Source organism: Enoplosus armatus, chromosome 3, assembly GCF_043641665.1.
Source record: "Enoplosus armatus isolate fEnoArm2 chromosome 3, fEnoArm2.hap1, whole genome shotgun sequence".
NCBI classification, from domain to species: domain Eukaryota; kingdom Metazoa; phylum Chordata; class Actinopteri; order Centrarchiformes; family Enoplosidae; genus Enoplosus; species Enoplosus armatus.
The window spans coordinates 4,366,795-4,378,962 of NC_092182.1; the positions used below are offsets into that span (position 1 = coordinate 4,366,795).

Here is a 12,168-nt window from a genome sequence, read left to right on the forward strand (position 1 = left end):
GGTCAGTTCACTTCAGTGAAGCCCATTATTCTTCTGCTCAGAGGCCGGAGAAGAGAGAAGTGTATCCCCTCCAGCACTGAGCCCAGCGACATCTCTACCCTCTTCTGTGCCATTTTTGCACGATCCTGGTGAAGGAGTCGTCCTTTTCCGCGTCCACTAAGTAATTATCAGTAGCTCTCTGATTCACCTCCCGCTGCTTCCAAAGGCGTTGCTGTTATAATTATCAACTGCTGTTATGCAGGGCTTTTTCAATCAAACCGGGTATATGAATCTCGCTCCAGCACAGCTCCGCAGAACCGTAAATGTCTTTAGGAGATGGACTCTGTATTTACTGGAGCAGTCTGGTGAGATCAGAAGGACATCGCCGCTGTCTGTATTTCAAGTCAGCCATCTCCTCCTGTGGCCTCCTCGGTGTCCTGCCGTGACTTGGCTCTGTTTGATTCCACAGCGGTCATCAGAGAGCTGCTCATTAATCTTACCAACACTCTGTCCCACTTCCCTCCATAATCTTCCTTCTCCTAATTTCCCTTATCGGTCACACTGACTTTCTTTTGTTTGTGTTTGGAAGGCTTACTCTAGGCTGTTAGCCAGAGGGTGCAGACGGAGTACAGAGCGGACTGCGGCAGCTTCCCTCCATCAGTCATGAAGCCAGGGGTGGTTTATCATCCCAGGTTTAGGTTTTGTCTGCCAGCAACTGCTCATTCATTTGCAGGGGATAGATTGTGCTGAGAGTATTGATGGGGAAGCTAATGCTTTTAAGTGCAAGATTACACCACATTTAATAATGATGTTACTTATTGCTGCTGGCACAGCAGACTGTCATTTGTCATGCACGCTCCCCCGTGTTTGTTCAGTCCAAGCACAACATTTCCTTCCCCGCCGCTCATTTTATCCCATTTCAGCCTAATCTCTTCCTCGCTAAAGTGTAGTGTTGCAGGGTAAACGTCACCAAGTCAGGTCCATCTATTTCATCAGCACCCCAGATGCCTTTGACAGCATCGGAGGCTGTCAGGAGGTGTCCCAGGGCAATCAATGATGCCCTATTAAAGTCCCAGTGCTCAAAAATGTAACATCAAAAACATGCCTCAGTGGATCAGTGAAGGGAAAACTTATGTCCCCTATTTTCAGAGCTATCCTTGTCAAAGAAACCTTTGAGAATATGGACTGTGTAAAAAAAAATTTTGGCTGTCTGATATTCACTTCTATGCTGCTGCTGATTTAACTTTTTTTTTTCCAGCTGCTGTCTAATTCTATTTCGATCTTATCTGACTCATCAGATCTTGATAACTTCAAAACGCAAACTGTGAGGAGCGCTGTCAACGTCCGCGAGGGCCAAGGAGTGGTTCTGTTATGTGGACCACCTGCACATTCTGGAGGTAAGTTTGCCATATCTGGTTTGCCACTTTTGTGCCTGCCATCCAAACATGACTAAGGAATTACCTCCACGCTCGTTTCACATGGCAACCTTTGATAGAGGATTACTCCCTTACTCCTAACATAATCTGTTTTTACACCCATTTAAGTGTAAATGTGCTCTTAATAATCATCCCCATATGTATTTAGACTGAATACTACTAAACAAATCCCTGCTTAGGCTTTTGTAATTCTGATCGTCTTAAAGGAATAGTTCAATATTTTTGGGAAATGCGCTTATTTGCATTCTTGCTGAGGGTTTGATGAGAAGATCCATACCACTCTTATGTCTGTCCGTTTAAATATGAAACCACAGCCAGCAGCCAGTTAGCTTAGCTTAGCACAAAGACTGGAAACAGCTAACCTGGCTCTGTCCAAAGGTGACAATATCTGCATGCTAGCACCTAATTAACATGAATTATATTTCCTTTGTTTAACCCGTATAAAAACAACAAATTGTGGTTTTATTGGGGATTATGTGTTGGACTACTTCTACCGGCTTGTTGACCCCCATAAAATTGGTCATTTTTACACTTCGGTTTTTGCATCAACGTGTTAATGAGTGAGCTTTAGAGGTGCTAATAGGTGGACTCTGAAAAGAGATGCTTTAATTGCAATGTTTTCTTTAAATGAGAGGCCACAAATGGGAGATAAAGACGCTGACTGCTCAGTCCCTCCTCTCTTGAGTATCTGCAGAAAACCGAGGACATGCACAATGGCCGCTGCCTAGGTTGTCTCCCTCTTGATACAGTAGCTTGCACATTGGAACAACCAATTTCCTTCACAAGAGAACAGTTTGAAGCGCAGTGCATTGTACAGCTGGTCTACGGGATAATGGGTCAGAGTACTCTGTGTGAAATACAGTTTGACAGCTTTCCTCTCTGACATAGGCTTATACGCGGTTGGCTGCTGTAACCATAGCGCCATTGTGTATTCTCACATTTTCAGAAGTGAATGAAAGTAAAGCAGTGCAAGCCCGCTGTCCCTTTCTTCCTTTCTCGCCCTGTTGCTTCCTCTCCGGCTGCCCCCCCCCCACCCCACCCCCTCGCACTTTCTTTTTCTGTCTTGAATTTTGAAAGCATCGATTTGCTACATAAACTTGAACTCCACTGAACTTCATCTAACACCTATAAGTCATCCCTCCTGGTTTTCATTACACTTCACTGACTTTGAATTCGGCAAAAGCTTTTCCCTCCACTGCTACGTTCACCTTCACATTACTCAGATATGATGAATTAAATACTATATTGTCACAAGCTATTGTGTCCTTTTTGTGCTCCATCGTAGGCATTTCTTTACTCAAAGGGCTTTTTTAGAGCATAAGTCACTTTTTTTCTGTTGCATAAAATCTTACGTCTTGTATTACCACTCCTCACGTGATTGTTTGGCAAAATTCTGTCACTGCTCATTCCACCCACATAGTTCAGATGGAGGTAATGTTGACCCTGAACTATGTAGCTCATGCTTGCCTAATCAGGAGGAGCATTGTATCTGCATCGTTGCGCCCTGCTCGGACGCTCGATCCCATCCAAAGCAGAGAGGCTCGCTCCCTCGGGGGGCATCAGATATGATTGACAGTCATTGCGTACACCTTTTGACTCGGAGCCCCTCACCTCCAAAGTGGTAGATTATACAGAGCATCTCCTCGTTCTTGCAAATCTGCGCTTCTCAAAATGACGCAGTAATTCATCATGGCAGGCCTCTCCTTTCTTATGGTAGACCTGCTGCTTGTGAAGGGCCATCACAGCGTATTTCTCCTTCCATACGACAATCCATCCATCCTTCAATCCACCCGTTCATTCGTGTCTTGCCTCCCATGAACCAAGTCACTCAGGGACCCGGGGAATGGAGGCCATGTGTCAGAGGAGGGCCACTGACGCACTGTAATCCATTTTGTTTCGCTCCCTTTACTTAGGTCTCCCATTTCTTCTGCACTGGTAGCTATTACATTTGCCATGTCTTCCTTAGGAAACTGGTTCGGTGATATGCTAACACTTTTTGTTGTTTTTGTATGTTTCTTTTCGGTTCAGCCGTCCTAGACATAGAGGTCGATGTATTTAATACTACATGTGTGGAAATCAGTCGTGCTTTAAATGAGCCATGACAGTGGGCCGATGCTGCTCTAAGATGAATTGTTTTTCCTTTCCAATCTAGAGCTGACTTTTGCATGGATCTTCAATGAATACCCGTACTTCGTCCAACAAGACAGTCGTCGATTCATCTCCCAAGAGACGGGGAGTCTGTACATCGCAAAAGTGGAGCCCTCAGATGTTGGCAACTACACCTGCGTGGTTAACAACACTGTCACGAGGGAGAAGGTGCTCAGCTCACCTACACCACTGGTCCTCAGAAGTGACGGTAAACGTCTTAAACTACAGGAAACTGTCAGTTTGTAACCCAATGGTTTATCCCACCATCCACTAAGATTCAGATCTCTGGGCTACGCATAATTATAATAACATTATAATTACGATTTGGCGATTTAAATTGTGATTATTTTCTATAAATTAAATTGCAGGCCTGTATTTGTGGTCTATAGCACCAGATAGAATGATGCAATTGCTTGTTGTTCGAACCAGTCAGTCAGCGAAAAGTCAGAAGTAAACATATCTAATGTTCTATAGAAATGTTTTAGCCCCTGTTTCTGGAAATATTACTTGACATTATTTAATAATATTCAAATATGATTATGAAATTGTGGCATTCCATTCATTGCTAACAGCTAAATACCAGGCATAGTAATGATGAAAAACTGTCGGTAACACACCTGATGTTTTCATATTGGACTGATAACACCAATGTCACAGTTAACAGCGCTGCAGTTAAGCTGCTTGAGCTAATGTTAGCTTCACAAGCTGACAGGAAGAGCTGCTTTACAGTTCTGAATATTGGACGTCTCAATTGAGAACTTGAAGCTTGTCAAGCTTAAAATGATCACGTGACGCGGTTAGAAATGTAAGCGAACTGCTAGCTACCTGTCTTGAGGTTGACATGAGGCAATCACCCACGTGCCTGCTGTCTTTTATAAGCAGTAACAAGACAGACTTGTTAGACTCCTGGCTTAACCGTTCACTTGCGGAAGCTCGTTAAGTCATTGTTAATGATGCAAGCTGATGTATAAAATTGCTGCTCGTGCGATTTGAAAATTGCTCTCTTTTAACTAAAGATTTCGATATAAAAAAAAATCGTTTAAATTTAAATTCCGCTGACCTGCAAATCTCCAAATCACCGTTGCTGTTTTTCCTCTCAGTCAGCACTGTGAAGTGTTTTTGGTACCACTCTCAGTGAGGCACCCCTTTGTGCTCATATTTATCTGGACCACAATCTGTTCATTAATGACCGACTAACATTTAGAGACTCGATGGCTGACTAAAAAGAGAGACATTGTGACTATCTAACCGTGGGCTGGAATGTTACGATTTGTCACGAACTAAACGTTGAGATGATCAGGGTGTGAATTGGAGATGCAATTCCATATTCGACACGTTTCCCACTCTGTGTGTAAAGATGCTAACACTTATCACAGCTTTTCAAAGTCTTTAGTGACCTTTAATCTGAAGCCATGCACGAGACCCCAAATCAGCTCTTGCTGCCAGGCTGTGGGGTTGTAGTTGGTAATAGTAAAGGGCATACTACTATCTCTGCGAAGATGCCTTTGACCCGTTCCCCTGATGAGAATATAAATACAGTCATAAATGAAGTCACATTGCCACAGGTGATAAATCTCTACTAAGCAAGTCTTTTCCCTGATGTGTCCTCTGAATCTTTTATAAGCCACCTCCGATTCCCCCTCCCTTACCAGCCCTTCAGTGGTCACTTTTGCTCTGTACGCATAACAACTTTTGTGTTCGCTGTCCCACTGTGTTACCGCTCTCTCTTTGATCCAATGTGTGTGTAATGTGTGCTGTTAATCATTAATGTAAAAATCTTGTCATCTATTGTCTCCCTTTTTGTAGGAGTAATGGGAGAGTATGAACCCAAAATAGAAGTTCATTTCCCTGATTCAGTTCCAGCTGCGAAGGAATCGGTAGTGAAACTGGAATGCTTCGCTCTGGGAAAGTAAGTCAGCCTCATTGTGTGTGTGTGTGTGTGTGTGTGTGTGTGTGTGTGTGTGTGAGACATAAGCTGCAGGCTCATTCATGGATGCATTTGTGCTACTCAAGATGATTTAAAGGATACACAAGTGTAACATTACTCATTCTCAGATTCATCAATTCATAGGAGAGCAAAGGGCCGCAGCATGAAAAGACAAGGGAGCAGAAATCAAAGTTCTCAAGCAATCACAGTTTGATTTGTAGGGAACAATAACTCACACAGCTCTTGCTTCAACTGCTTTTCGTCTGCGCTTAATCACACTTTGATCGCTGCGACTGACAGTTGCCATCATGGGACAACTTTTTTTTTTCTTTTTGCTCGTCTTTTGCAGCCCTGTCCCAGAAATAAGCTGGAGGAGAACCAGCGGCATCCCTTTCCCCAGCAAAGTCAAAATGAAGAATTCAAACGCCGTCCTTGAAGTCCCCAATTTCCAGCAGGAAGACGCCGGGATGTACGAATGCATGGCAGAGAATCGGCGAGGCAAAAATGCTGCACGGGGTCGTATTTCATTCCATGGTTAGTGGATCATTTCAAATTGAATGAATTCACGTGTCTCTGTAAGAGATATCCGCGTTTGTGCAGGAGACACGCATGTGACCGGCAGCTTTAATCTCATTTGTGTGACTAAATGCCTATTTGTCTATAATGTGTGAGGCACAATGTTGCCATGAAATCGCAGCACATACTATGCATCCAGACTCGAAAAGGAAGTAAGTCAATATTCACATCCGTTGACCAACCTGTGCTCCTCATTATGCTGATAATCCACTTGTTGAGTTTTAACTTTGATGATTTAATTCACTCTTTCCTAATCCACTGCTTCTCTAATTAAAACACATGTCTGAAAAGGTAATCCTCTCGTTTATTTCAAGCTAAACCTCATTGGCTCCAGACAATGGCGGACACGGCTCTGTCCATCGAGGAAACCCTCTTCTGGGAGTGTAAGGCCAATGGAAAGCCGAAACCGTCCTACAACTGGCTGAAAAATGGAGAGCAAGTGGTGGCTGAGGTATGGAGATCTGTTAGGTGTTAGGTGACAAATTGAAGGAAAGACATAAATAAATGTGTGGTGAAACATAATGGATGCAGATGTTTCCATGCAATCCGGCTGAACACTAAAAACACGAAATGAGGGGAATATTTGTTGGAAGAATTGTGTTTATCCCTCCAGAACAGTTCCACACTGTTGGAGAATCTATGTTGAGGCCCACTAAAGCTGTTCTGAGGCTTACTGGGAAACTTTATTTTGGTTTCTCCATGACATTGTTACTCAAAGCTAAAGCTCAACTTGTTTCTCTCTATAGAATGTGTGCAAAAGGCGCATCTTTCACATCTTTGGTATTGCCTCCCCGCTTTGATGAAGTAATCCAGAAATTTAGATCTGTTGATTAGTTGAGCAGGAATGAATCCAAGATGTACAGAAACAGTTTAAAAGATTAATCGTGAACTAACCTCTTCATCAGAACTGGTTTTGATGGCTAGAATCAACCTCTCATCCATTTCCCACTCGCGAGGTAGAACGACTGTTGAAAATTCAAGGGGTACTCCAGCGATTTAGTGCTGTGCTTTCATAGTAGAGTCAATTTTATTTACATAGGCCAATATCACAAATTTGTCTCAAGGGGCTTCACAATCTGTACAGCATACAACACCCTCTATCCTTACACCCTCGATTTGGATAAGGAAACACTCCCCCAAAAACCCTGTAACAGAGAACAAATGGATGAAACTTCAGGAGGAGCAACAGAGAAGGGATCCCTCTCTCAGGACGGACAGACATGCAATAGATGCCGTGTGTACAGAATATACCATCATTGTAAAATTACAGTATGGACAGTCAGGATGACAAAATTATAAATATATGAAGAATGGATCCGGGGAGGACTTTGAGCAACTCCAGGTGACTCCGAAAAGATATGACCTGAGCCATGTGACCTCGTCTCCACCATGGAGACCTGGAAGAGGACAGACTACACAAACACACAAGAGCAAAGCTCAAGCAAAGTAGTCACACAGGTAAAATAAAAGAACAAACATACACTGAGGGGGAGGGAGACAAGAACAACATGCGCCCTACGGAGAGAGAGAGACATCCTGGAGGACGAAGATCCAGATCCAAACATCTGATAGGGGACACAGCTGTGTTTGTAGGACAAAAACAAACAGAGGGTTAGAGAGATGTAGTGGTTTTCAGTAAGTTTACTGTATTCAGCCATGGACTGTAGGTTCCAGGCTTAATATATTCATTGAGAGTCATGGATATATGATAACAGGTACAAGGTAATCAAAAAAATGCAGCTAACCGGAAGTTAAGGCGAAAAGATGTGTTTTAAGTTTGGATTTAAAGGCCCCAACAGAGTCAGAAGGTCTGATATCAGCAGGGAGGATATTCCAGAGGAAGGGGGGCACGACAGGAAAAGGCCATGCAGCCAGCTGACTTCTTTTTTAACTCTGAGGACAGACAGGAGGGCTGTATTCTGAGGGCGGCGAGCACAGGATGGAATATGAGGTTTAAGGATATCGGACAGGTATGAAGGGGGCTTGCCCGTTTACAATTTTGTAAGTGCACCTTAAAGTCTGATCTGACATGGATAGGGAGCCAATGAAGGAAAGCTATAATTGGTGTGATATGGTCAAATGTTCTCATTTTAGTTAAGATTTCTCGCTGCAGTATTTTGAACGTTACAACAATCAAGCCAGGATGCAACAAAGGTGTGCATTAGGATCTCTGCATCATCCAAGGACAGAAGACATCTAATTTTAGCTTTTTAAGTCTCTAACGCACTGATCAAAAGAGAGGGTACGATCAATATGTAACACCAAGGTTCTTGGCTCTCAAGAAATCACACAGTTACCGAGAGTCACTGCTTCTTGATCAAACCGGTGTCTATGTCGAGCTGGGCCAATGATCTCATCTCAGTTTGAAGTTCATAATGTTGCAGACGGATTTTTTCTTTTGAAAAGCACAGGCATCCTGTGCCTTTGCTGTCTGCATCATTATCTGGATAATGATATCTGATCCACGGGCCTTTGCTTTTGCACCTGGTATTAATAAACATTCACATTATACCTATTCTACCCTTCTAAAAACTGGAGGTTTAGAATATGAAACCTGTGGGTATCTACCAGATGAAATGATGCTTTTGGTCGCTTTGTGAGAAATTTGACTATCAAATCAGAATGTATACTTAATATGCATTCATTTTTAAATCACTTTTTGCGAGCGAGGACTTGCTAGCTACTGCTATAACTTGTAGCTTTGACAAGTTTTTTTTGGGCGGGGGGGGGGGGGGGGTAACCACACATTGTCCAGCAGTCAAATTTGTCATCTGAACACACTCATTACTATGGGTCAACCAACATCATCTTTTCATGACGCTGGTAGATGCCCACAGGTTTCATACTCTTTTTTGCCACAGATGACACCCTCAGGGTTTTCAAAAACTTGACCAAACTCCCTTCAGATCCACAGAGGACATTGTACAACTGTTTTCACCCCCCCCCCCCCCCCCCCCCCCAATGGCTGCTAAAAATGCCAATATGTGTAAAAGCGGTGGAGTGCCCCTTTAAATCAGCAAAGGAAGCCAAAAAGTGCAAGAATGTAATCACCTGTAGAAACATGCCACAAATACAAGTTTGATTTGCTTCACTCTGGAGGTCAGCAGTGTTTATGTGCTAAAGTGTCTTTGTGCCTCACTAATATGTTCTAATTACTAAGCCCCAGCTTTCTTTATGCATCTATAATAGATATCACTGTAAGAAGCCACTCCCCCTGCAGCATTGAGGATCTCTGACTAGCTCATCGGGTTAAAAATCACTCCAAGTCATCATCTGAGCTGTCATCATAGTTTTTCCAATTGAACAGCCACAGAAAATAAATGGCTTTTTAATATGCTGCTGGTGCTGTTGTCAGCATTGCTTCTTCTCTGTGTATCTAAGATGCAGGTTAGCAGTTTTCGCCTCTGCCTCCTCATCTCCTCCCCCATTACAAGCCGAACATACGTAGAATGCCACAAGGCTCTTTAGGTTGTTTTGGGGTTTTTTTTGTTTGGTTTTTTATCTTTCTCCTCTCCTGCTGTCCTCCTCCCTTCATGGTGCACCAGTAATTGCTGTTGTGCTTTTGGACGTAATAGACATGGCTTTGCAAAGGATATGCAGAACTGTTTCTCTGTTTCCCTCCCAGGGCCGGGTACAAATCGAAAACGGGGCCCTTTCTATAGCTGAGTTAAACCTGTCGGATTCCGGGATGTATCAGTGTGTGGCTGAAAACAAACATGGCATTATTTATTCCAGTGCCCAACTAATGGTGTTAGGTAAGATTGCATCCCTTGCTCTGCTTTTATCCTGCTTATCTGTGTGTGCATTTGATCATCTCCTGAGATAAAAAAAAAACAAAAAAAACAACCCACCAGCTTATAGCTCTCCTCAGCAATCAGTCTGCAGACTCATTTGATGTCACTATGGGCTCTGCCAGCAAAAATATGAATCAGATGGAGTGTCCCATTTTACTTTCAGTCGTTTCATCATATTGATTTGGATACTACAAACGCATTGCTTTGTGGCATTGTGCATGCTTTCTCATGTAGATTGGGTATTGATTTATTTGCAAAGCTTTGATGGCTTCCATCTGACTGGCTCGATGAGACATTTAATTCTGCCTTGATACATGTGACGACACTTGGGGGTCCAAATGATGGCTGAAAGAATGTGATGAGTGCGGGCAACGTCTGAAACCTGTGCAGGTTGGAGGCTTGGTGAGGATGGATTTTATGTGTGTGCGTGTGCGCGGTTGAAAGGTGATGTGGCAGGTGGGTCCATAGCCTTGAGCTTCAGCATTTCTGCTGAGTTCATGCTGAGATTTCGAGCCTGCGCTCACTGAAAGCTGACGGAGAGTCGATCTCAATACAGCACGGCTGATCTGCAAAGGTTCAGGTTGCCTTTATTTTTTAATCTCACACCTTTTCTCTGCTCCCCACACAGCTTCACCTCCCAGTTTCTCCAAAAGTCCATTAAGGGCCTTGCTAAAAGCTCGCTCAGGCAGCGAAGTCACTCTTGAATGCAAGCCTCAAGCCTCGCCCCCAGCAATTAGCCTGTGGAAGAAAGGGAATGAGATCCTGCAGAGAACTGAAAGGTAGGATAAAAGTCCAAGTGCATATTCCTCGAAGCTTTTATTCGCATTCAATGCAAGCCGACTTGTTTGGATAGTGTATTTGGCATTTGTGCAGGTGCATAGAAGAAAAGGCTAATGAGGAGAACGAGAGCAGGGCACCCACCAGGAAAATTGCACATGGCTAATAGACTGTGTGCATCCTCATGTGCAAATAGCTTGGTGTGAGGGATGATGATGCTAGCTGGCCGTATCAACACTGCATTCTTGAAATATGTAACTGTCTGCCTTTAGACAGGGGAATGAAAAGTAAAACTGTAGCTGTTGCACCCGTAATTATCTGAGGAAAGAGTGCTGTACTTTATCGTGACATACAAATAGAGTTTTATTCATGCAATCACCAAAGCTGCAAAGACAAAAGCCTTTGAGAGCAGAGACATCCACACGCAGATGTGACGCTTACAATGAGCCAACTTCAAGCACCACTTTAAGCGGCATAAAGTGGTGCTTAATTTAGTTTGTTGTCCTTCTCTGTCTGATTTCTTATTGAATACACCAGGAGCTGAATTTGAGCTACTGAAAAGATTTCACACAATGCTAAAGAACCAATTAAAAAGGTGGAGAAATCCAAAAGCAAATCAGAGGCAAGAAATGACACATTTGAGTAATCCATCCACAGACTTTTCCATCATCCCGATTGGAGGGAGAAGGAAAGCTTAGACGGTCACTAAACCCTGCTGCAAGTCGGCGCGTGCACATTGAGAATTCTTAGCACACACACACACACACACAAACACATACACAACGGACTGAATAAGAACAACTCAAACACAGGCATCCCAGCGCACTGAAGAAATGCTTAACTTGCTGCTTATTCAAAAGGTCTGAAAGAGAACAATATGAGCAAAGCATCTTGTCAAAACAGCACCAGGGCTCCTTAGTTGTCTGAAGATTGAGAGCTGCATCGGGAGCTGCAGAAAACTGGTTAAAATTCCCCAGCTGACTGACATTTAGCACACTGTTTGTGTAGCCCGCATAGTCAAGGTGCACAACACTGGATGTATGCAGACACTGGGCGGGAGATGTTTTGTCATATATGCAGTCATGCTGCAAATGGGAGCGGTGTTTGGAAAATGAATTGCGTACACATTTTGTCACTAAATGATGCAAAACATATTTTCACAATTACCCCTCGTGGTGCCAGGCCATGCAGATAGTTTTAGGTTAATTTAGCCAGGTTTTGAGATGTCCATCTCTGATGAGTCTGCCTCCACCCCGCTGTCCCTGTTACTCTGGGTTATCTACACAGCACACTGTAAGTATAGGGACTATTTCTTTGGTAGAAAGTGGCTCCAATAACAACTGCAAAGTCAAGTATGCGATTTATACAAACATTGTTTCTAGAAAGATACATTGCTGTTCATTTTTCGATGTAGTTGAGCACTACATGACATTTCTATTTGCCTTCATTGCGGTGGGGGTGGAGGCAGAGCTCTAAGAAGCAGATAGCTTAGTCCAAAACCCGGGCAATTAAAACGAAAAGTTTGATTCAT

General features: G+C 43.3%; 1 protein-coding gene across 2 annotated transcripts in view; it reads left to right on the forward strand.

Moving 5' to 3' along the window:
- The window catches only part of cntn3b (contactin 3b), a 40,062-nt gene that overhangs the window by 13,876 nt on the left and 14,018 nt on the right, over nucleotides 1–12,168 (forward strand). For both annotated transcript variants that reach the window (XM_070903264.1, XM_070903265.1), the window contains exons 4-10: nucleotides 1,278–1,376; nucleotides 3,568–3,771; nucleotides 5,370–5,472; nucleotides 5,840–6,024; nucleotides 6,381–6,517; nucleotides 9,692–9,821; nucleotides 10,489–10,639. In XM_070903264.1, the coding sequence (XP_070759365.1) occupies nucleotides 1,278–1,376; nucleotides 3,568–3,771; nucleotides 5,370–5,472; nucleotides 5,840–6,024; nucleotides 6,381–6,517; nucleotides 9,692–9,821; nucleotides 10,489–10,639 (1,009 nt within the window). The remainder of the gene's footprint in view (nucleotides 1–1,277; nucleotides 1,377–3,567; nucleotides 3,772–5,369; nucleotides 5,473–5,839; nucleotides 6,025–6,380; nucleotides 6,518–9,691; nucleotides 9,822–10,488; nucleotides 10,640–12,168) is intronic.